The sequence below is a fragment of the Oncorhynchus keta genome, chromosome 29, assembly GCF_023373465.1.
Source record: "Oncorhynchus keta strain PuntledgeMale-10-30-2019 chromosome 29, Oket_V2, whole genome shotgun sequence".
NCBI classification, from domain to species: Eukaryota; Metazoa; Chordata; class Actinopteri; order Salmoniformes; family Salmonidae; genus Oncorhynchus; species Oncorhynchus keta.
In genome coordinates this window covers 20,186,463-20,213,102 of record NC_068449.1, presented here as the reverse complement: position 1 = coordinate 20,213,102, position 26,640 = coordinate 20,186,463, and the positions used below count along the sequence as shown (strand labels likewise).

The window sequence follows — 26,640 nt, the reverse complement described above, 5'->3', positions numbered from 1 at the left end:
GACGAGTCGCGGTTTTGTCTCACCAGAGGTGATGGTCGGATCCGCGTCGAAGGAATGAGCGTTACACCGAGGCCTGTACTCTGGAGCTGGATCGATCTGGAGGTGGAGGGTCCATCATGGTCTAGGGCGGTGTGTCACAGCATCATCGGACTGAGCTTATTGTCATTGCAAGCAATCTGAACACTGTGCGTTACAGGGAAGACATCCTCCTCCCTCACGTGGTACCCTTCCTGTAGTCTCATCCTGACATGACCCTCCAGCATGACAATTCCACCAGCCATACTGCTCGTTCTGTGCGTGATTTCCTGCAAGACAGGAATGTCAGTGTTCTGCCATGGCCAGCGAAGAGCCCTGATCTCAATCTCATTGAGCATGTCTGTGACCTGCTGTATCGGAGGGCTAGGGCCATTCCCCACAGAAATGTCCAGGAACTTGCAGGTGCCTTGGTGGAAAAGTGCAGTAACATCTCACAGCAAGAACTGGCAAATCTGGTGCATCCATGAGGAGGAGATGCACTGCTGGACTTAATGCAGCTGGTGGCCACACCAGATACTGACTGTCCCTTTTGATTTGAACCCCCCCCCTTGTTCAGGGACACATTAATCAATTTCTGTTAAGTCACATGTCGGTGAAACGTATTGAGTTTATGTCTGTTGTTGAAACTTGTCATGTTCATACAAACATTTACACATGTTAAGTTTGCTGAAAATAAATGCCGTTGACAGGGAGAGGGTGTTTCTTTTTTTTGTTGCTGAGTTTGGTATATGGCCAATATACCATGGCTAAGGGCTGTATCCAGGCACACTCCACCTTGTGTCATACATAAGATCACCACTTAGCCGTGGTATTTTGGCCATATACCCCACCCCCTCGTGTCTTATTGATTAATTATACCATGGCATTGTTGAATACTCGTTTCTGATTGGCTTGAAGGGAATTCTAGAGTGTGCATTATTTCCTTATAACCCATGGTATATTTGCACAGTAGAATTCAATGGATATGGTTCATTCTTACATGTTCTATATTTGAGCTGCTTTTGAAAGCAATAGTCGAAATGAAAACATTATTGGCATTGTTGAATTTTATTTTCATAATAGCAAGCCAGGACTGATGGTTTGGTTAGCTAAACTAGCAAGTCTGTTTGTTTGGTTACCAAGGCAACTACTGTCGCTATGTAGTAAACTTGCTAACTACTTCAGTGGATATTGAACACATTTCTAGCGGCAAATGTGTTCAAATATAGCCATTGTATAAAAGGGATAATCAACACGTGGCTGTGCGTTCTCTGAAAAATAATGCAACTCCGTGGAAGGTCAGTTCCACTCTGCTCGCGCGTCGTGGAACACACCTTCCACGTTGTTCATTATTTTCCATAGAACGCATAGATCCTCTTGATTATCCCTTACATAATCGAACTGAAAGCACTAATCCCTCAACACTAGTTAACGGTAAGGCACTGGAGTGATGAACCACTCTTGCTGTCTCTGCCTGGCCGGATCCACTCCACTGGGATTTTCTGCCTCTGAGTCACTGGCCTTGCTCACGCTATCCCATGCCGTCCCTCACTTCATGCCAGGATTTTTTCGCTATACTCAATTTGAGTGGGTTGAGTCACTGGCTTGATCGTCCTGTCCGGGTATGCGCTCCTCATGCTTGTGCGGTGGGGGAGATATTTGTGGGCCCCAGAAATCCAAATCAAATTTTATTGGTCACATGTAGCAGATGTTGTTGGAGGTGTAGCGAAATGCTTGTATTTTTAACAAAAACATTACTGGGCTAATAATGTAAGAAATAACACACCGGGCCTACTTTTTACTCTGTATTTATCAATGATGTCGCTCTTGCTGCTGGTGATTCTCTGATCCACCTCTACACAGACGACACTATTCTGTATACATCTGGCCCTTCTTTGGACACTGTGTTAACAAAACTCCAAAGAAGATTCAATGACATACAACACTCCTTCCGTGGCTTGCAACTGCTTTTAAATGCTAGTAAAACTAAATGCATGCCCTTCAACTGATTGCTGCTCACACCCTCCCGCCTGACTAGCATCACCAAAGGCCATATACTGCCCACCACTGCGACCTGTATGCACTCGTTGGCTGGCCCTTGCTACATATTCGTCGCCAAACCCACTGTCTCCAGGTCATCTATAAGTCTTTGCTAGGTAAAGCCCCGTCTTATCTCAGCTCACTGGTCACCATAGCAACACCTACCCGTAGCACGCACTCCAGCAGGTATATTTCACTGGTCATCCCCAAAGCCAACACCTCCTTTGGCCGCCTTTCCTTTCAGTTCTCTGCTGTCAATGACTGGAATGAATTGCAAAAATCACTGAAGCTGGAGACTTATACCTCCCTCTCTAACTTTAAGCATCAGCTGTCAGAGAAGCTTACCGATCACTGTACCTGTACACAGCCCATCTGTAAATAGCACACCCAACTACCTCATCCCCATATTATTATTATTATTTTTGCTCTTTTGCACCCCAGTATCTCTACTAACACATCATCATCTGCACATCTATCACTCCAGTGTTAATGCTAAATTGTAATTATTTTGCCTTTATGGCCTATTTTTTGCCTTACCTCCCTAATCTTACCACATTTGCACACACTGTACATAGACTTTTCTATTGTGTTATTGACTGTACGTTTGTTTATCCCATGTGTAACTCTGTGTTGCTTTTGTCACACTGCTTTGCTTTATCTTGGCCAGGTCGCAGTTGTAAATGAGAACTTGTTCTCAACTGGCTTACCTGGTTAAATAAAGGTGAAATAAAATAAAAAGTGCTCCCTATAATTATCCTGTCTGTCTCTCTCGGTCTCCCCTCCCGGAGCACCTGACCATGCTTCAGGCCTACCTGACCCTACCTGGCCTGACAACTCCTGGCTGTCCCTGTCCCCAGTCCACCTGATTGTGCTGCTGATCCAGTTTCTGTTGTTCTGCCTGCGGCTATGGAACCCTGACCTGTTCACCCGACGTGCAACCTTGTCCTGGACTTGCTGTTTTGACTTTCTATTTCTCGCTCGCTCTCTCTACCAGACAAGCTGCCTCGACCTCTGAATGCTCGCCTATGAAAAGCCAACTGACATTTACTCCTGAGGTGTTGACCTATGTAACCACTATGATTATTTGACCCTGCTGGTCATCTATGAACGTTTGTTCTTCAAGATATTCAACCTAGCCTTAATGGCCATGTACTCTTATAATCTACACCCTGCACAGCCAGAAGAGGGCTGGTCCTCTAGGTTTCTTCCTAGGTTCCTGCCTTTCTAGGGAGTTTTTCCTAGCCACTGTGCTTCTACATCTGCAACGCTTGCTCTTTGGGGTTGTAGGCTAGGTATCAGTATAAGCACTTTGTGACAACTGCTGATGGAAAAAGGGCTTTAAAAATCTATGTGATTGAATTTGATAGGCCAGATGGAATTATCACCATATTGCTTATCAGAGACGACAGTGGTGCCACTTCTGTATAGATTTTTACCTATCTAATCCTTTGTTCACCTCAAGTGCTTTGGGGGTTCATCAGTCGAAGCACATTTGTTGGAAAATAAATCTTCAAAAACTGGCAACACATCACTGGAAGTAGGCTGCTGGGGCTATCTCAAGTTAGGCGTGGGTCAAATATTAGCCATCCTAGTAAACACATTGCAGAGTGTACATGCCTGGCTGTCATCTGAAACATTTACTTGAATTATTCTCTGTTCATTTATTATAAGGTGGATGCCAGAGCTGGGGTTATTCTCCCTTTGCTCGCTCTGAACTCTGTAATGGCATTGTGTTAATGCACTCTTAAAATGGGAACGTGCAGCTGTCAGGGTTCAACACATCCCTACATCTGTCACTCTAATGTAACTTTGAAGTTCACAGTTTTCCTCCTAAAATTGTTCCTCTCCCCCTAGCATATGTATGGGGCCCTATGAGGAGAAGAGGCCGACTGGTCAGGCTTGGACACCAACTGCAGTGGGAGCGTGTGGCTTTGTCTTTCACCCATTCTTTTGGGGACCAGCTGTGCCCGGAGTGCGAGCGCCGAGCACAGCGATGCTACTGCTATAAATATGCGTCAGTGAATGAGTGACAGCTGTGCAGTGGACCAAGGACACACTCTCTTGGCACTCCACGGACGAGTCACTCCAAACAAGGCAACCCCAGCATGACCTGAACACCAGTGATATATATCCAACTGTCTAGCTAATTGTCATTCATGTATTCAATTTCATAATGTAAGTTATGTATTGCAGAAGCATTTGAATGAAGCCAAACCAATTCTGTGACAAAATAAAAGGAAATGTAACTGAGAAAAACATTTTACGACAATGTCTATTTTTATTGTTACTGTTTCTGAGAGCAGTGTGATGCTGAGTCGATGTAAGTGAAAATCATGTCTATACCGCAGACTATATAGAGAAACGAGGCTGTGTTTTTGTACCAAGCTGTTTGTTTCTTTGTGTGTGTGTGCCCTTTTCAAGTGTTACCACCTGTCTTTTGTTAAGAAATAAATAAATAAACATGGACCACACCAGCTGTCCCTGGCAGTCCGTTCAGAGGTCAAGGGCTCCCACCGCTGGCCTTGTGAGGTGGTGGACACTTACAATTTTCATCTCAACAACTTCCTCCAAGTCTGCCTCTAAAATGGGGAATAAAGAAATACAGAGAGTATTGTAGAGGTCCAAAACCATCTAAATGTACCCGGCTTAAAAGCCTTGGAAAGGAATGTTTTCAATATTCCATGATTTAAATCAGAGCCCACATCACAGCCCTGCCATCTAGCAGTTAATCGTTATCACATGGACCATACTTTCCATACTCAGGTTTGGTTCATGTAGAAATCCATGTGATGGCCAAGTGCAGATATAACATGCTGATAGTGATGTGAATACCCTGAGAACTGAAGAAATGTTTACAGTGTGAGGTCCCTTATTTACTGGGAGGTAGTGGAGGCCGTTTGGTGTTTTTGAATGATCTTGGGAGGCCATTGTTTTCTTTGTGCTGTGGTTGGCTGGTCAGCGCGGGCGGCAGTGTCGTCTGTTTGTGCGTACAGTTAGTGCTCGGAAGAGGGAGCAGACAGAGTGCCTGAGCTACTACCCAGTGACTGGATGAGGCCAAGGATGGGGCAGTAATTCAGGGTTGGTTGGATGCTGCCTTGTCTATGCACCACAGAATTCATGTGCTGGGGAGAGTAGTGGGAACTCCCAACCCATCCCCGAATGCATAGCAGAGTAGCTGGAGCAGAGTAGCTTTGCAGCGGGGGAATAATTAATACCCCTCCGCAAAGAAAATGACCAGTGAATTGACATGGAGATTTTTTTGTTTGTTTGCTCACTTATGCAGTTTACTTTCATTAAAGAAAATGAAAAAGGTGATTAATATGACAACAATTGAAAGTTCTGGAAGAATGACATGCCCCCGCTAAATATCCCCTGCAGGTTATGGGTTCAGTGGGATAGAGAAGACCCACAATATTACCACATTGTGTTGTCTGTATACAGTCCTCTCACTACTAACACACACTTATCGGGTGTTGCTTGTGCAAAGGCAACAATAAAGACTCTCCTTGACAATATCTAAAGGTCGACAGTGGAAAATCCTCTTTCACCAGTTTGAATGCGTATTTCAATTTCCCATGCCAATTATTATATGGATTTACTGCCACAAATCCTGTCTTAGTTTAGTGTGTCTTGGTCAGTAGAACACAAAATAGGATTGGACAACTAAATCCCAAAGTGGGAAGAGTTGTGCCCCTAAACATGTTAACATGGTAATATCAGGAAACGCACAAGAAAGACATCCACACGAGGCACAGAAAAGTATCCTGTTTAATCTATGCATAATCTTAATAAAGACCTAACTCAAGATTGTCACATCTCCACAGCACGCACACACTCTCTGAAAGCACAAACAAAACACACAAAAAAGCACATACAATTACAGATCAAAATAAATTGCATCAAGTTCTACACAATGTCAATTCTGAATAAGATTGACCCCTAATCTTTAAACCACTAACACAGAAGCAATTGATTACTATAAAATATAACTTTCTTATTAAAAAATTATATTAAATTCTAATGGCACTTCTACAAATTCTAATATTACCATTGACATTTATCAGCATCTTTCATTTTACAAATCAAATAATTGAGTCAAAATGTTGCACAAGAAACAATTCAATAAATATTTCTCATGATTGTACACAATTTCACAGTCTTAACCTGCCAAATACACTAATTCCAGTATTAATGTAACCCAATACTCAGTTTTAGACTTAAATTCTACAGCATGAATTAGAAAAACAGAACCCCCACTGATCAGGAGCATTAGTTTTCATTCGTCATAACTATCTCTGTGTTTCACATTAAACATGACATCTATGGAAAACAATTAGGTTCATTCCCAAACATGGACTTAACTTAGAGCCAAACAAAAATACTTGCATTCAGTTTGCTTAACATTAAATTGAATTCCAGATTAAAAACCTTTACAAAAGAGTAATTCATTTAACAGTAGCAAAACTCCAGCCCTGAAACTCATCTCTAAAAGCAGCAGAAAACAGGCCGAGTCGACATTTTGAAATAAAAATTGTATAGCCTGAATATCATCACAGAAGTCTGTAGCAAATGTATGAAAGGGGCAACTCCAGATGCAACACTTGTCTGTGTTTCTACAAGGCACATTCTGTAACAATCCTGGAGATATAAATAATGACTGAGAAACCATCAAAAAAAGAATTTACTGTTAGTTTTCTAAGCCTGTACAACTACATGTGTACATTAGAGAAAACAATACAATGTTTCAACTGCATCACATAAGAAATGTTCCTTTCAAAAGAGTGAGAAAATATGCAACAAACTACATTCCTGTGTTTCGATTGAAATACCACAAATTGAACACTACAGGACATCTAAAAAAAAAGAAACAGCTTCATGAAATATTGGGAAACTCATTCCAGGGGGAGGATGGGTACATAATTGGATGTTAATAAATACTACCTACATACTAAAGTTCAGATGAATCAGTGTTGCGATACCTCATCTCAAAAAGGTTCTTGAAAATCAGGCAACACCAACACTTGAAAAGAGAAATACTCTTACAATTATAGTGATTGTGTTGCTAAAGACGCTATGGAGTCACTGTAGTATCCTCTCCACATAAAAGAACAATGAAGCACTTATCTAATGCATGCTGGGAATCGAGGGCTGTTCTTCGATGCCTCCAGACAATGCACCTGTTTACCGTCTTCCAGGTCTCCCTTTGCCTAATACATTTCTCGCATTCCAACGGCTCCATTCAATACAAAAAGTGCAAAGAGAGACTCATGGTGCCTTTTTTCCCCCCACAGTGAGGGCAGACATGCACAATGATCCCTTGAGAACTACCTGGGACAGGAGAACAATGCTTGTATTGTATGACTTCTATAGATATTCTACACCATATCGGTGTGTTTGTTCTTGTGAACAACTGCTTCCTCTGCCGGAACAGCAGTCATAGCAGTATTACTCCCTGTTTTGTTCTGGAGTGAAGACATGGCCTGTGAGACATTACATCTGAAAAGGAAGCCAAGTTCACTGGAGTGAGACAGGAAAAGGAAACCCAAATCACGGTGGGAGGGAAGACATGAAACTCTTACCTAAGAGATTGAAGCCTTAGTAAAACACCTTGATAATCAACTCTACCGTGTTCTTCTAATACAGAGAAACAGCATACATACTGATAAATATAATATATATTTACATTAAATATACAAATAGTAAGAAATAGCAGCCTAGACAATATCAGTGTTGAAACTATATGCATGCTCAAAACAAGTGCTTCGGTGAGAATACGCAATTTAAGATTTCTGTGTAAGATACATTAACAGACCATTTCTTTACAGTAACAGGATTGCAGAAATGAATAAACGACCCCAATATCAATTCCATAGTACCAAGATGACAAGGCATCAAAAGTCTCTAAGCTTAGAGAAATCAGCTCATCTTTATAGGTCACACCTAAAGTAAACCCTGAACCAAGTTAAACGAATAAATCCTTCAGATCAAGTCTTCTCAGGACAGATGAAACCTTTATCTTGGACTTTTAGTGCTACTCACCTTGTAGGAATCATATGTATAGCATCAAAATGAACCCAACCACAATGAAATCTTTCCAACACACAACAGGCCCATTAAATCCACATTCTGTCCAAAGATTCTGTCAAGCAAAGTTCCACCAAAGGATTCACTCAAACATTAAATCAGACATCAGTAGTACTTCAACATGAACAGAACAATAGATAGGATACTTTATAAGAGCAACCACAAGGGGCAAAATGAACTCAGTAGATTTAGCATTTTGAGCTACGTGTTCTGATGAATGGACAGTGTGGCAACAAGACATCCACAGGACACCATCTCCTCAGAGAAGCACTGAGGCACACCGAGAGTATACTTTGACCATCTCTCCCACTCTCTGCCCTGTCTATCAGGGCATGTCTCCAGCATTATTATATGGACAGCAAAGGAATATGCAAACGTGGTTACCCTTTCTTTTACAGTGCTGTAATACAGACAAATAACCCAGAAATTGAACTTTCTAAATATAAGTCAACAATTGTTAATTAATAAAGAGCTTGATTTTAAACCACATGTATTACATTATTGTATGTACACTCATGAATCAATTGGCATACAAGTGCCAAGGGCTATCACTGAGTGACCAAGTTACTTCCTGGTATTAAGGCACTGTAAAGGGAAAGTGCTGATCACATTTTTGAAGGCCCACAGATTAGTTGTATTGAAGGCAACAGGTCCTATGCTTGTATGAGAACAGGAGTGTCAATCATTTCAGTAGGCACCAGTGTTACAGGCATTAGCTGCAATCTTTAGTAATTACTACCCAACCTGTATATGCTAGAGCATAAAGGTGACAAAACAATTCACTTCTAAATGTTCATACTGCAGCCTGAACATTGAACATTGAAAGGCCAGTGCAGCAAAAACATAATTCCTTCAGGACATGCTCCATCTTACTATATGAAAAACCCTTGCAACTCCTGTATTTATTTTCATCCTCTATTATAAAGAAACATCATGATGTCTGCTTCATTCCTACCATAAAGAAAACGACAATACTAGCTACCCCAAAAAAAATATCCAGTAGTCCAACTTCAAGTATTTTTTCACTGCCTTGTGATATTTCTTCCTGTTAAGCAGGTTGACTAATAAATAAGGTTGGATATAAAATAGATTGCTACTCTTGGGCAGTTTTAGTTTCCACTTCCACATGTGCACTAACCAAATGTTAATCCATTCAGGAGTGTGCGCTGTAATTCACTTGCAGATATATGCGTAGAAATGTGTTTCTATTAGCAGAATACACTTCATCAAGTTCAGCAGTTTTGCACTACCAAGACAGACAGAAATAAACAAGTGCAACTGATTTGTCCACCTTCAACATATATCCAGCTTGAGTGGAAAAACACCCCATCTTATTATTGTAAAACAAAATGATAAAGTCCAACATCCTTCCAGTGAAGTCCAGTTTTGTGCATTATAAAGTTTCTACACTTTAACTTAAGAAATGCCACATGGATTAGAATTCCAAAAGGATATGTCTTTAACAATTTGTGAATATGTATAACTAGTACTTTACTGTGGAGGTATATGCAGTAGTAGTACTCAGGGAGTGATAAGACGTTACTCGGTCTTATTTCATGGCACTGGTGAGAGGGGTTTATCCAATGGCGAGGGTCTTGACAAGGCCACAGTGGAACTTGCGGATGTGGCGGTACAGGTCCCCAGACTGGGTGAAGCGGCGCTCACACCACTTGCAGGCGTGAGGCTTCTCACGTGTGTGAACCACGGCATGCCGGCTCAAGTTATGAGAGTACTGGAAGCTCTTGCCGCACTGGCCACAGGTGTATGGTTTCTCACCAGAGTGTGTGCGCTCGTGCCGCTTCAAGGTATACATGCAGGAGAAGGTCTTGCCACACTGTGAGCAGGTGGGAACAGAACCGTCAGGGGAGAGCTTGGAGCGTGCCCCGTCCTTCTCGCGGAAATGCGAGCTGAGGTGCAGTTGGAGCACATGGGGACTGGGGAACACCTTGCTGCAGAGTGGACACACACACACCTGTTGCCCCGGGGGCAGCAGGACCCCACTGGAGGTGGAGATGTCTGAAGAGGCCAGGTCGTCCTCCTCCTCACTGTCCCCCAACAGCCTCCCCCTCCTCTCATCGCCCTCTCTGCCCCTCGTGCCCCCCTTCCTCCACTGCCCACCCCCTCCTCCATCAGGTCTTCCTCCTGGGAGAGCAGGGCCGATGTGGAGCCGTTGTTGCCTGGGAAGAGGGCAGCGAACCCTGTCACCACTGAGCTCCTGGCACTATTCCCAAAGCGCTGGCTCTCCGGGCTCATCGCCTCACTGTCCTCCTGCTCTGACAGCAAGTCGTGTTCATCTTTAACAAGTGGCTCAGTGCCCTGCTGCTGGCTGTCGAGGGCCAGCTGTCCCGAGATGTAGGTGGGGTGTATGGGATCTCTGCTAGACAGTGGCTTGAAAGACAAATCCAGAGCACAGTCCATGTCAACTGAAGCCCGGGACCTCTGGGACAGCAATACTGTGCAACTACTGACATCAGCTTTTGTTTTTCCAGCTGTTTGGACACAGGGCTCGGCCTCTGCTGACACATAATTGACACCTACAAGGTCCGGGGACCTGCCAGGGTGACCGTTTGCCTTCTGCCTGCTCTGTGCAGACCTATCACAATCTGTGACAGCCAGCCTGACTTTGCTGTTGTCCATGTCAAACTCCTCTGCCGGGGGGGCTCTCTGGGGCAGCTGCTGTGTCTGTCGCCGGCCTGGACCTGGCTGCTTGCTCTGCAGCTCGCTGTCTGAGGAGCTCTCCTTTTCCAGACAGCTCAGTGCTATCACCTCGCTAACCTTCTCATCCAGGTAGCACAGTTCCTTATCTTTCAACTTGCTTTTGCACACTTTCACTATATCATACATGTGAAGGTAACTGGCCGCAGCCAGGACATCCTCCACTGGCAGAGTGTTGAATTCCAGCTTCCCCTCATACATAAACTCAAGGAGCAGACTGAAAGCCGGGGCTGTCACAATGTCACTGTTCAGATGCACAACGTCCCTTTTGTCTGGCTGGTCCCTGTAGAAGAGATGGAAGTACATGCTGCATGAGGCCAGCACGGCTCTGTGTGCTTTGAATCGCGCATCCCCTACGAGAACAGTGCAGTCACAGAGGAAACCTTGGTGACGCTGCTGACTCAGGCACTGCAGCAACTGGCGGCTATGGTCTGGGAACTCCATTCTTCCGTCATAACCTAATGAAAAACAGGAAAAACTGGATATTAAATCAACGAAATACTGCCAGTGTCAGCAACACATCTGGTGCTCAAGGAAACTACAAACAAAAGTAAACCAACCACAAACGAAATGTACAGGAAAAGAATACAACTGGCAGAAAATGCCACAAAGTAGTCTACCAATGCAAACATTAGCAATTAAAATGCGAGACATAGTTGTTTAAAATGTTTAAGACTACATTTCCATTGCATGTTAAATAGAAGCGCCATCCCTATTACAATATGATAAAGGGGTCCTTATCATATCGACTTCTTTACGCATCAATAGGGCTACTTAAATCAAAATAAATATTGTTATTTTATTCTCGATTAGTCTACGGTGTGTGTGTGTTTTTCAGTGTTGTCCTTTTGAACTCTCCTACCTTTCTCTCAAGTTACCAACAGCAGTCTGATTAGTCGCGCTAGTTCTTGAGCTTCACATGGAAATGCGAAACGGACAGACCGGGTACAGTCGCACGCACGCTTCCACACAGACAAAAACGATCGCTACTCAGCCGTTGTTCGTGTATACAGAACAATGATCAGGAACCGTTCATTTACCAAGCATGCAAACAGAGACAGGCAAAACTCAGGCTTGTGGATACCAGCACTCGCCCATCGGGCAAGGTTAAGAAAGACGCCAGGGGAGTGAGTAAACTGGTGCTCTGTTAGCTAATTACACTGCAAGCTGTAGAGTCAGCTGCTCTGACATCACCGCAATGGAAACGCTACCTCCAGCTGTGCTCCACTTTAAGCCATATGTTACTCTGAGTCGAGTTACGTACAATAGACACAACTTGTTTCAGATGTTGCATCAGTACCAACACTAAAATATTATACACTTAATAAGAACATTTATTTTATTTTAGGATTAAAGGACACTTGACAACAGTCGAAATATGGATAACTTTATAACGCATAGTTGTTCATTTTGCGCACTAATCAGCCACAACTTTAATGACACATACTTTTGTTATATTGGTGTAAAAACATTTAAAGTTATTAAAATAACAATGGACCAGACTACAGACAACAAACAAATGTCCCTATGAACTTTTAATTAGGCCTAACCAACAATAAACCGAAAATACAAATGTTTGCTTTTCGCAAACTAGTTTGCCCTGTTTTAACGAAAGGAAAACTGCAAGCAGAGGCAAGAACGCAGGAAGATAACGCTACATAGTCGTAATTCATGGCTAGAAGCCTTTACACAGCAAATTAGATCAGCAACTGTCGCTGACCAAGCCAGCTGCGCTGCACGGAGGTAGCACTGGATATTATAACTTTCGGTTTCAACATTTTCATTGTCAAAACGCAATACTTACAAATATGTTCCTTGTCTCCGTGTTTTCTTAAATGTTCTTACGTCCTTTCATGATGTACGGACAGATGTTCGCCTTTCCTGTCGTTTATTGAGCTCAGTTCGACCCTGGCAGGCAAGCTGCACTCAGTGCTGTGTGTCAAGCAGGTTGTTAATGGACCAGTCTCGCGATAACACCAACCACAATCAATTCTGTACTACTGCATGAACTCACACAGTGGCAGCAAGTAGCAGTGTTCTTTGAGAACATAATTTGACCTACCTTAATCTACCTCCTTTTTCTGGAATATCTCCACCTGGGAATTGATTGATGCTTTGAACAATGTCTGTTCGCACAGTGCATAATGTGTATCAAATGTTTTGATAATTTTCTTTCTTCTCTTTAATGTATATGGAAAAGACAATTATGCTCCCATTCTATATACAGTATTTTTTTGTCTGAGGATGCAGAACAGAAGATCTTTTTGATATTCCAACAGATATGTATTTGTATCTTGTTGCTACAACTTATATTGGGTGAGACCAGGCTGCAAGAAATGGGAAGTCCAAAAGGAAGAAAGATTATATAAATAAAACAGGAAAATATATTTGGGGGGATCGCAACTTGCCATACCCCCAACACTCTGTCACATCTATAATAAAATATACACTTTGATATTTTCTTTAGGAATGATGGAACCTGCTCAATAAACATGCTGCGTTTATCTATCAAAGAGGAGATGATCATATGGATTCATTATGGAGAGTAATTAAGACCAAAATACAGATGTTTCTCATTTTCACTGGTCGTCATAGATTTCTAATTCCATATTTTCAAAATACATATATTGAGGGAAAGAAGTGGCTTCAAGTTGCAGCTGCTCTTCTTGTGGCCCCCTCTCCACCCACCCTGCAACTGCTTCAGTCACCTTTGCCCTGTGTTCCAGCTGTCGTGTGCTTTGAAAGGGCCATTTGCTGTTACTCTCTGCCCCTTGACAGAGAGGGGAGTGAGCAATGTGACGGGAGACGGCAGGCACTGGTCAGAAGGGGACACTGGCTAAAGATCCAGTTACTGCTTTATTCCATTTTTAGTCTACCGTTGACAATTAAATCTATAATCACCATGGCATCTTGTCCCAAGCCTTAGCAAAGCTCAAAAGAACAGCAGGTTTATTTTTTTGTGTTCTCTCATCCTGTCGGATAATATTGATTTTAGTGGTAAAATATATATGATCTATTAAAGGCATGTACAATTTTTCTGTTTGGTCAAAAGGTCCAAATATGAGGAACCAGTAATATAAAATACACATAAGAAAGTAAGTATTATTGAGTGAATTTATATCATTTTCAAATACTTATTGCAATAAAAATGATCTAAAATAATTTCTAACATGTGTGCCAAATGTCAACAATGTTAGTTATTTATATTTGTTAGGCCAAGCCATGTAAAGAACAGCTATGTGTATAAGAATGGGACCACTGGCAGCCCCTGGGTCCCTGGCCACACAGACCCAGGCAGCAACCAGTAGAGGACGGGTGGTGGTGGTGTGGTATGTGTTTATGGGGTGAGACAAAGCAGTGGATGTGCCCAGGGATTGTGGCCTTCGAGACAGGCTCAGCATGGTCAAGTCTCTCACACAGAGAGAAAGAGAGAGGTATGGAGAGAGAGAGAGAGAGAGAGAGAGAGAGCACTTCCTGGAGGTTCTTTCCACCTCTCTGCAATCATCAATGGCATTCTCCCTCTGACCCACTCTTCGCTCAGATAGACAAAGGCCCTGCATTCCTCTGCAGTCTGACTGCCAGGCCTAGCCAGGTCCAATTTAAGCATATCACTCATTCCCCCTGGACCAATGGGCTCATCAGGGGGCTGGTCATGAATGATAATTCACAGGTTTTATGCATTTTAATTGTTACTATTTATATCAAACAATTTGTTCTACTGGTTTCCCCCCAATGTATTACATTGTTTCTAGAATAACATTAATATGACAACTTTGGTTTTGTTACAGAGTTGAATGTATGAAATGTCATACTTTCTCTTCATCTAAGCCTTTGACATAATAAGCTGAACACTTTTATACACCTATACATACAGTACCAGTCAAAAGTTTGGACACACCTACTCATTCAAGGGTATTTCTTTATTTGTGCTATTTTTACATTGTCGAATAATAGTGAAGATATCAAAACTATTAAATAACACATATGGAATCAAGTAGTAACCAAATAATTGTTAAACAAATCAATATATATTTAAGATTCTTCAAAGTAGCCACCCTTTGCCTTGATGACAGCTTTACACACTCTTAGCATTCTCTTAGCCAGCTTCATCTGGAATGCTTTTCCAACAGTCTTGAATGAGTTCCTACATATGCTAAGCACTTGTTGGCTGCTTTATCTTCACTCTGCGGTCCAACTCATCCCAAACCATCTCAATTGGGTTGAGGTCGGGTGATTGTGGAGTCCACGTCATTTGATGCAGCACTCCATCACACTCCTTCTTGGTCAAATAGCCCTTTACACAGCCTGGAGGTGTGTTGAGTCATTATCCTGTTGAAAAACAAATGATAGTCCCACTAAGCACAAACCAGATGGGATGGCGTATCGCTGCAGAATGCTGTGGTAGCCATGCTGGTTAAGTGTGCCTTGAATCCTAAATAAATCACAGACAGTGTCACCAGCAAAGCACCCCCACGCCATCTGTTAATTGAAATGAATTCCAGGTGACTGACTCATGAAGCTGGTTGAGCAAATGCCGAGAGTGTGCAAAGCTGTCATCAAGGCAAATGGTGGCTACTTTGAAGAATCTCAAATAGAAAATATATTTTGATTCGTTTAACACTTTTTTTGGTTACTACATGATTCCATATGTGTTATTTCATAGTCTTGATGTCTTCACTATAATGTAGAAAATATGAATAAATAAAGAAATCAGGTGTGTCTTTTTTACATTATCTCAGATGTTGAATACAGTTTTCAAACCATTCCAAACCAAGTAATGTAGCACCAAACAGATGTAAAGCTAAGCACCTTTAGAGCAAAAGTATTTGAGTAAATACCTGTACAGAAACACAAAGAGACAATGTGAAATGGCAGTACACTGTCTGCTTTTCTCTGCCACAAAATGTGTGGTGTTTATGATCAAATAGAGAGGAAAAGCGAGACAGGCTGTGAAGAAGTAGGATGTATGCTTGTCTGGTAGCAGAGACTGAGTCAAAGAAGTTAACATGGTCTTTTGACCTTATTATAGAAAGATCAGTTACATCCCAGGGTGCACAACACTACTCTCCACTGGGGCAAAGTTTCAAAAAAGGGAGGACGGAGTCATCACCTAAAACATCAACAGCAGGTTATTGGTGGAGAAAAAGGGGGAGGAAGGCGGGGTGCCTTGTAAGAATTCGCAGACGAGTAGGTAAACCGCCACTACCCTCCGTATTATTGGCCAACATGTAATCATTGGAAAACAAACTGGACGATCTACGATTAAGGCTATCCTACCAAAGGCGCATTAACAACTGTAAAATCTTATATGGTCCTTCTGTGGCTCAGTTGGTAGAGCATGGCGCTTGTAACGCCAGGGTAGTGGGTTCAATTCCCGGGACCACCCATACGTAGAATGTATGCACACATGACTGTAAGTCGCTTTGGATAAAAGCGTCAGCTAAATGGCATATATTATTATTATATATATTATATTTCACCGAGACGTGGCTAAACAACGACACGCATAATATAGAGCTGGCTGGCTTCTCCGTGTATCGGCAGGACAGAACAGCTACATCTGGTAAAAAAATTAGGGGCAGGGGTGTGTGTTTATTTGTCAATAACTGCTGGTGAGCGATGTCTAATATTATAGAAGTCTCGAGGTATTGCCCGCCTGAGGTAGAATACCTCATCAGAAACTGTAGACCACACTATCTACCAAGAGAGTTCTCATCTATATTATTCGTAGCTGTCTATTTACCACCACAAACCAATGCTGACACTAAGAACGTACTCAACGAGCTGTATAAGGCCATAAGCAAACAAGAAAATGCTCATCCAGAAGCAGTGCGCCAAGTGGTCGGAGACATGAATGCAGCCAAATTTAAATCCGTTTTACTTAATTTCTACCAGCATGTCACATGTGCAACCAGAGAAAAAAAACTCTAGACCACCTTTACTCCACACACAGAGATGCATACAAAGCTCTCCCTCGCCCTCCATTTGGCAAATCTGACCATAATTCCATCCTCCTGATTCCTGCTTACAAGCAAAAAGTAAAGCAGGAAGTACAAGCGGCTCGCTCAATACGGAAGTGATCAGATGACGCGGATGCCACACTACAGGATTGTTTTGCTAGCACAGACTGGAATATGTTCCGGGATTCATACAATGGCATTGAGGAGTACACCACCTCAGTCACCGGCTTCATCAATAAGTGCATCGACGACGTCGTCACCACAGTGACGGTACATACATATCCCAACCAGAATCCATGGATTACAGCAACATCCACACCGAGCTAAAGGCTAGAGCTGCCGCTTTCAAGTAGCGGGACACTAATCCGGACGCTTATAAGAAATCCCGCTATGCCTTCAGATGAACCATCAAACAGGCAAAGCGTCAATACAGGACTAAGATGGAATCCTACTACACCAGCTCTGATGCTCGTCGGATGTGGCAGGGCTTGAAAACTATTACGGACTACAAAGGGAAACCCAGCCTCGAGCTGCCCCGTGACGTGGGCCTTACAGACGAGCTAAATGCCTTTTATGCTCGCTTTGAGGCAAGCAATACTGAAGCATGCATGAGAGCACCAGCTGTTCTGGAAGACTGTGTAATCATGCTCTCCGTAGCCGATGTGAGAAAGACATTTAACAGATCAACATTCACAAAGCCCCGTGGCCATACAGATTACCAGGACATGTACTCACGGACCTACTTGCAAGTGTCTTCACTGACATTTTCAACCTCTCGCTGACCGAGTCTGTAATACCGACATGTTTCAAACCGACCACCATAGACCCTGTGCCCAAGAAAGCGAAGGTAACCTGCCTAAATGATTACCGCTGTCACGGATCCCCCCGGTACTGATGCTCATTCTGTTCACCAGTTCTGGAGGTCCATGTCACCGGCTTTCCAGGCTTCACTGAACATTTACATTACATTTACATTTAAGTAATTTAGCAGACGCTCTTATCCAGAGCGACTTACAAATTGGTGCATTCACCTTATGACATCCAGTGGAACAGCCACTTTACAATAGTGCATCTAAATCTTTTAAGGGGGGTGAGAAGGATTACTTTATCCTATCCTAGGTATTCCTTAAAGAGGTGGGGTTTCAGGTGTCTCCGGAAGGTGGTGATTGACTCCGCTGTCCTGGCGTCGTGGGGAGTTTGTTCCACCATTGGGGGCCAGAGCAGCGAACAGTTTTGACTGGGCTGAGCGGGAACTGTACTTCCTCAGTGGTAGGGAGGCGAGCAGGCCAGAGGTGGATGAACGCAGTGCCCTTGTTTGGGTGTAGGGCCTGATCAGAGCCTGGAGGTACTGAGGTGCCGTTCCCCTCACAGCTCCGTAGGCAAGCACCATGGTCTTGTAGCGGATGCGAGCTTCAACTGGAAGCCAGTGGAGAGTGCGGAGGAGCGGGGTGACGTGAGAGAACTTGGGAAGGTTGAACACCAGACGGGCTGCGGCGTTCTGGATGAGTTGTAGGGGTTTAATGGCACAGGCAGGGAGCCCAGCCAACAGCGAGTTGCAGTAATCCAGACGGGAGATGACAAGTGCCTGGATTAGGACCTGCGCCGCTTCCTGTGTGAGGCAGGGTCGTACTCTGCGGATGTTGTAGAGCATGAACCTACAAGAACGGGCCACCGCCTTGATGTTAGTTGAGAACGACAGGGTGTTGTCCAGGATCACGCCAAGGTTCTTAGCGCTCTGGGAGGAGGACACAATGGAGTTGTCAACCGTGATGGCGAGATCATGGAACGGGCAGTCCTTCCCCGGGAGGAAGAGCAGCTCCGTCTTGACGAGGTTCAGCTTGAGGTGGTGATCCGTCATCCACACTGATATGTCATTATTCATTATCATCAATCCCGGACTGTCTTGTCCGATTACACACACCTGGTTCCCATTTCCCCTGATTATTATGTTATATATGTGCTGTCTGTTCCTTCTGTCTTTGTCGGTTATTGTTCCCATGTCCGTTGGTCGTGTGAGTACCTATGAGTTGGTACAGCTGTTATTCTGCGTGCTTTATATATTGTGTATTACGGGTATTGTCCCATGTTGTTCACCGAGGTTTCCCCTCACTCTTTTGTTTGGGTACAGCCCAGTGTTTTTGTATGCGTGTTTGTTTTGGGTGTATTAAAAACCCCTGTTGTGTATTCCTGCGCCTGTCTCCAAATCCTTTATACCAGCATGACAACCGCCATATAGCACTCACGTCGGTGAGCCATGAAATGCTTTGAAAGGCTGGTCATGGCTCACATCAACACCATCATGCCGGACACCCTAGTCTTACTCCAATTCGCATACCCCCCCAAAAGATCCACAGATGATGCAATCTCAATGGCACTCCACACTGCCCTTTCCCACCTGGACAAAAGGAACACCTATGTGAGAATGCTGTTTATTGACTACAGCTCAGCGTTCAACACTATAGTACCCACGAAGCTCATCGCTTCAACTGGATCCTGCCATTCCTGATGGGCTGCCCCCAGGTGGTAGGGGTAGGCAACAGCACATCTTCCACGCTGATCCTCAACACTGGGGCCCCTCAGGGGTGCGTACTTAGTCCCCTCCTGTACTCCCTGTTCACCCACGTGTGCGTGGCCAAGCACGACTCCAACACCATCATTAAGTTTGCTGACGACACAACAGTGGTAGGCCTGATCACCGACAATAATGAGACAGCCTATTGGGAGGAGGTCAGAGACCTGGCTGTGTGGTGCCAGGACAACAACCTCTCCCTCAATGTGAGCAAGACAAAGGAGCTAATCGTAGACTATAGGAAAAGGAGGGCCGGACATGCCCCCATTAACATCGAGTTTCAAGTTCCTTGGTGTCCACATCTCCAACGAAACTATCATGGTCCAAACATACCAAGACAGTCTTGAAGAGGACACGACAACACCTTTTCCCCATCAGGAGACTGAAAACATTTTGGCATGTGTCCCCAGATCCTCAAAAAGTTCTATAGCTGCACCATCGAGGGCATTCTGACCAGTTGCATCACCGCCTGGTATGGCAACTGCTCGGGATCTGACCGTAAGGCGCTACAGAGGGTAGTGCATACAGCACAGTACCTCACTGGGGCCAAGCTTCCTGACATTCAAGACCTATATACTAAATAGGCGTGTCAGAGGAAGACCCAAAAAACTGTCAAAGACTCCAGTCACCCAAGTCATAGACTGTTCTCTCTGCTACCGCACGGCAAGTGGTACCGGAGTGTCAATTCTAGGACCAAAAGGCTCCTAAACAGTTTCTACCTCCAAGCCATTAGACTGCTGAATACTGCTGCTACTTGCTGTTTATTATCTCCACATAGTCACTTTACAAATTACCTTGACTAACCTGCACCCCCGCACTTTGACTCGGTACCGGTACCCCCTTAATATAGCCTTGTTATTGTTATGTCATTTTCTTGTGTTATATTATTATATTATATTATATATATTTTTTAACTTTAGTTTATTTAGTCAATATTTTCTCAACTATTTCATGACATGCATTGTTGGTTAAGGGCTTGAAAGTAAGCATTTCACAGTAAGGTGCATTCGGCGCATGTGACAAATAATATATGATTTGATTTGGCTACAGTCGGTCAGCCCTGTTCCTATTATGTGGAGCAGCATGGAAGTATGAGTTGTGAAGAGCTCATTTACAGTACAAGTGACAATGAGAGGAAATGGCACAGAACTGGAGGGTGGAGGCAGTGGGTCAATATATCTTTCATCAAGGGGAAGGGTTTCCAGCAGCCCCATGCTCCTCCAACCCCCTGCCGTTGTGATATTACTCAATTATTACACAACCTTTCACCAAGTCTCTGTCAAAACAGTGGTGTTATTAGGGACAGCACAATAACATGCCCAATCTTAAACATACAGTGCCTTCGGGAAAGTATTCAGACCCCTTGACTTTTTCCACATTTTGTTACGTTACAGCCTTATTCTAAAATGGATTAAATCTACATCAATCTACACACAGTACCTCATAATGACAAAGTGAAAACAGGTTTTTAGAAGATTTTTTTTCTTCAAAATTATTTAAAAAAATATATAAAAAAAACAGAAATACCTTATTAACATAACTATTCAGACCCTTTGCTATGAGACTCGAAATTGAGGTCAGGTGCATCCTGTTTCCATTGATCATCCTTGAGATGTTTCTACAACTTGATTGGAGTCCAACTGTGGTAAATTAAATTGATTGGACATGATTTGGAAAGACAGGATTGTGTCGGGGCACAGATCTGAGGAGGGGTACCAAAACATTTCTGCAGCATTGAAGGTCCCCAAGAAAACAGTGGCCTCCATCTTTCTTAAATGGAAGAAGTTTGGAAACACCAAGACTCTTCCTAGAGCTGACCACCCGACCAAACCGAGTAATCGGGGGAGAAGGGCCTTGGTCAGGGAGGTGGCAAAGCTCTAGAGTTCCTCTGTGGAGATGGGAGAACCTTCCAGAAGGACAACCATCTCTGCAGCACTCCACCAATCAGGCCTTTATGGTAGTGTTTCCAGACGGAAGCCACTCCTCAGTAAAAGGCACATGGCAGCCCACTTGGAGTTTGCCAAAAGGCACCTAAAGAACTCTCAGACCATGAGAAACAAGATTCTCTGGTCTGATAAAACCAAGATTGAACTCTTTGGCCTGAATGCCAAGCGTCACGCCTGGAGGAAATTTGCCACCATCCCTACAGTGAAGCATGGTGGTGGCAACATCATGCTGTGGGGATGTTTTTCAGCGACAGGGACTGGGAGACTAGTCAGGATTGAGGGAAAGATGAACGGAGCAAAGTTCAGAGAGATCCTTGATGAAAACCTGCTCCAGAATGCTCAGGGCCTCAGACTGGTGTGAAGGTTCACCGTCCAACAGGACAACAACCCTAAGCACACAACCGAGACAACGCGGGAATGGCTTCGGGACAATCTCTGAATGTCCTTGAGTGTCTCAGCCAGAGCCCGGACTTGAACCCGATCAACTATCTCTGTAGAGATCTGAAAATAGCTGTGCAGCCACACTCCCCATCGCACCTGACAAGGCTTGAGTGGATCTACAGAGAAGAATGGGAAAAACACCCCAAATATTGGTGTGCCAAACCTGTAATGTCATTCCCAAGACGACTCAAGGATGTTTTCAATGCCTAAGGTGCTGTAACAAAGTACTGAGTAAAGGGTCTGAATACTTATGTAAATGTAATATTTAAGTTTTCTAAAAAACTATTTTTGCATTGTCATTATGGAGTATTGTGTGTAGATTGATGTTTTCATCAATTTTAGAATAAGGGTGTAACGTAACAAAATGTGGAAAAAGTCAAGGGGTCTGAATAATTTCTGAATACACTGTAGGATTGGTAGTAGCATACGCAGCAGGACATTAATTTCCTTGGAACCTCTGCCTTTGTACATTCATAACAAACATGTGGTGCAAATATGACATACATTCTGATTGGATCAGCAGGTTATGATATTTGTTCAGTTACATGTAATCTGATTACAAAAAACTGTAACTGTAATCAGTTAGGTTACATGCAAAAATATTGTAATCAGATTACAGATACTTAAAAAAAAATTACTTCTTGGAATACTTTTAAATTCAGAAAGGATGTTTGCAAGAAAAAAATACTTTCACACCTTTCACCTTGTTTTCTCAATGACATTCAATTTACATTTGAAAAAAGGTAAAAGTTTAAGTTTGTTCTGACCACAAATCAGAACAATGATGACACAGCAAATGCTTTGATGGATCATTTTTTGCCTTCTTCTAATGCCTCTTATGGGGAAAGTAATCCAAAGAAACTGAAAGTAATCAGATGACGTTAATTGAATTTGGGTAATCCAAAAGTAACATTACCGATGACAATTTTGGACAGGTAACTAGTAACTGTAATGGATTACATTTAGAAAGTAACCTACCCAACCCTGCAGACAGAACATCTATTGGTTTTACTTTTCTCATTACTTATGGACTACAAGCATTCTGTAGACTAGGCCATACATTAATTACGTATTTTATTTAAACTATATTTAACTAGACAAGTCAGTTAAGAACAAATTATTATTTACAATGACGGCCTACCAAAAGGCAAAAGGCCTCCTGCGGGGACGAGGGCTGGGATTAAAAATAAATCATCTGCATATAAATTGGTGAAAGAGCTTCCTACTGCCTGAGCTATGTTGTTGATGTAAATTGAGAAGAGCGTGGGGCCTAGGTTCGAGCCTTGGGGTACTCCCTTGGAGACAGGCAGTGGCTGAGACAACAGATGTTCTGACTTTATACATTGCACTCCTAGTTATTAAACCAGGCCAAAGTCCCCTCAGAGACACCAATAATGGAAGAATGGAAGAATTGAATGGTCTACCATGTTAAAAAAAGAGCAATAAAAATAGGAGCACAACATTGCTTAGATTCAAGGGCAATGGTGACATCACTGAGGATCTTATAGGTTTCAGTGATATATCCATAACCTGAGCGGAAACCTGATTGCATACCACAGAGAGTACTATAGACATCAAGAAAGCCAGTCAGTTGATTAATGACAAGTTTTTCCATCACTTTTGATAAACAGGGCAAAATTGAAATGGGCCTAGATCAGCTTGATCTCCCCTTTAAATAAAGGACAAACCGTGGCTGCCTTCCAAGCAATGGGAATCTCCCCAGAAAGGAGAGACAGGTTAAAAAGGTCAGAGATAGGCTTGGCGATGATAGGGGCAGCAACCTTAAAGAAGAAAGGGTATAAACCATCTGACCCAGATGTTTTTGGGGGGTCAAGATTACATCAGCTAATCAACATGATTACAGGTGAAATTATGTGAAGATCAACTCAAACAAACCATATTTTTAATGGGATGTTTTTGATGGCTCATCCTACATTAAAAAAATATTTTACCTTTATTTAACTAGACAAGTCAGTTAATGAACAAATTCTTATTTTCAATGACAAGCCTAGGAACAGTGGGTTAACTGCCTGTTCAGGGGCAGAACGACCTTGTCAGCTCGGGGTTTTGAACTTGCAAACTTCCGGTTACTAGTCCAACGCTCTAGCCACTAGGCTACCCTGCCGCCCCATAAAATGATTTATTTATTATGAAAAGATATATAGATAAAACATATGTCCGGAATCTTTATCCGCCTCTGTGTGTAGCCCCCTCTCTGGATCGCAAACAGTTCATTCGGCGCTAGGACCTAGGAGATCCCACAGAATCATTGCAGACAGAACGTTTGGGAGGTGTTGTAGAAGAAAGGCAAAAGAAACCGAGTAAATGAGAGCACTTTTTGTACAGATTATTGAAGGATTTATCAGCTAAATAAATCGCCGAAACAGCTCATTATAATGCAACGGACACACTATTGAAATCCTGTCCAGGTAAAGGCCTGCATTTTGTTTTTCGTGTTGACTGAGGTCGATTGCTGCTAGAGCGGTTAGATCCCATTGTATAAAATAGGATGCGGTTATTCTCACTCAAACTGCCTTGCTAGGCCCCATATTCAGACTAAAATGAAGTGCATTCCTGACATCAGTTTGTTCTCGGGTATAGTTATGTTTACTGAAGAAGTTAGTCAAGTGTCCAAACTTCAACCTTAGCAGAGACTGCCTCATAAACAAAAATAACAGATCGTATAACATTGTCATTTACTGACTATGCTTTTGAATTTGACACAATGTCCGCCTTTGAGACAGCCTACAGGCCGAACATGTTTATGTCGTTTTTAATGTACATTACTTTCATACAATTATAAGTCACCTATAGGAACGAACTATACGTTTTAGAAATTAACTTTATGGACATAAAAAATGCATTTGCAACGCGTCTTAAAAACAAACTATGTTGTGATCTTGCGGGTGGCCAGTTCAACACTACAACTCACTCATTCATTTTTCTGCACGTTCGTCAACAAGACAATTGATTTTGTTTTCTGATATGTTCTTGTTTGTCTGTATGTCACACAATATGAAACATCTTTTACTGGTTTCATTCAAAATTCCACGACTTCTAAACCGAATATTTTACGTTTTGATTATCTGAAGGCAGAAATTGATACAAAGTATCCACCTTTTGCTTTGTTATGGCGTGTACCTGGTCCGTTCTGTCAGGCGAATACATGTATTGTATAGTAGATCTACAGTTGATGACTTTTGAAAGCATACTTCCTTTATTCTTGGATGACAGTTGTATGCTTTCTGGGACATGCCTCAGTAATGTTCCTTTATTTTCCATTAGCACAATTATCCTTGAATAAGCATCCCCCAAATCCCCTAACATTCAATCCCCACTGTGCTCCCTATTTTCCATCTATCTTTTAGATGTAATTTTTCATAACATATTTTACATTTTGACTAAATGATGAATACTCTTATGATTCACTGTGCACTTTATTTTTTTTAAAGTTTTGGGTAGTCATTTTCAATATTTTTTGTTGTTATGTGTGCATTTAAAGTAACTCTCACACTGAACAGTAGTCATCCCCAAGCATGTTGTGTGCCATGCATGTCTTAAATGCGATAATTTGTTTTGAGTCATGAGGCCGACCATGACTAGCCACAGTCTGAATGTGAAGGGACCCAGGCAGGCAGCACAGCAGCAACATGTGACATTAGTCTGAGGGTGGTTAAGTGTTGTTGTTACTGTTTGACTCACTCACCCTGTTCTTCCTGGGAGATGTTGACATCCTTGGCTCCCATTGGTATGGGAAAGAACTTTGAGTTTCTCTGGCCTTGTTGATGCAAATGTGCCACCGGTTGTATGCAGAATCTGAGGAATGCTGTTTGAAATCTGCCCTTACACAGTCAGGTGTATTGTGGCTAATCTGAGGGCTGTACGCCACAGGAGCTAGGAGACTTTATCAGTGTAATGGGTCCACACACTTCCTGGCCCTCCATGCACATCATATGACTTGTCCTCTCCCTGCTCTCTCTGTGTCACAGTCATAGACAGCACTGCTTCCTCTGCTGCTGTCCATGTGGCTGCAAGCAAGTTGTTTACATTCTGAACTTCAAGCCCTCAAGTCAGAACCAATAGCATAGATGGAATTAAGGGATGACATGAACGGATACAAGATGTTGATGAAGTGTCACCAACAGTAATATTTTTGAAGAGGTGACTGGAGAACAATAGGAGGGTTTCTGCCAAGTTACACCATATAAAAGGTGCCTTTTCTATTCAAAACAGACTTTACCCAACTCTCTTATTTAGTATGTGTAGATCCATTTGAATGGGCTTTCATTTTGTCTGTCTGTGAATTTGTATACAGTACCAGTCAAATGTTTGGACACACCTACTCATTCAAGGATTTTTCTTTATTTTTACTATTTTCTACATTGTAGAATAATAGTGAAGACATCAAAACTATGAAATAACACATATGGAATCATGTAGTAACTAATTAAAAAAACAAAATCTAAATATATTTTAGATTCTTCAAACCCTTTGTCTTGATGACAGCTTTGCACAGTCTTAGCATTCTCTCGACCAGCTTCATGAGGAATGCTTTTCAAACTGTCTTGAAGGAGTTCCCACATATGTTTTCCTTCACTCTGCGGTCCAACTCATCCCAAACGATCTCAATTGGCTTGAGGTTGGGTGATTGTGTAGGCCAGGTCATTTGATGCAGCACCATGACTCTCCTTCTTGGTCAAATAGCCCTTGCACAGCCTGGAGGTGTGTTTTGGGCCATTGTCCTGTTGAAAAACAAATGAGTTCCCGAAGTCCCGGTTGGAGATTTCCCAGAATAAGCAGGAAATATGTAATTCTCCAACCAGGATTTCTGGAAAACCAGGGAATTTATTGAAAGTTCCCAGAATTTTGC

The 26,640-nt window shown here is 42.7% G+C and overlaps 2 protein-coding genes across 2 annotated transcripts in view; one reads left to right on the top strand and one right to left on the bottom strand.

Annotated features, from left to right (window-relative positions):
• Positions 1 to 5,805: 5,805 nt before the first annotated feature.
• Positions 5,806 to 11,308, bottom strand: zbtb42 (zinc finger and BTB domain containing 42). Its single transcript, XM_035742759.1, has 2 exons — positions 10,297 to 11,308; positions 5,806 to 10,210 (listed from the first exon to the last, which is right to left on the bottom strand). Exons 1-2 carry the CDS (start codon positions 11,296 to 11,298, stop codon positions 9,716 to 9,718), a joined length of 1,497 nt encoding a protein of 498 aa, XP_035598652.1. The 5' UTR covers positions 11,299 to 11,308; the 3' UTR covers positions 5,806 to 9,715.
• A 12,628-nt stretch (positions 11,309 to 23,936) lies between these two features.
• The window catches only part of akt1 (v-akt murine thymoma viral oncogene homolog 1), a 40,374-nt gene continuing 37,670 nt past the window's right edge, over positions 23,937 to 26,640 (top strand). Inside the window, exon 1 of the mRNA XM_052486175.1 lies at positions 23,937 to 24,199. The gene's annotated coding sequence lies outside the window, so the exon portion shown is untranslated. The remainder of the gene's footprint in view (positions 24,200 to 26,640) is intronic.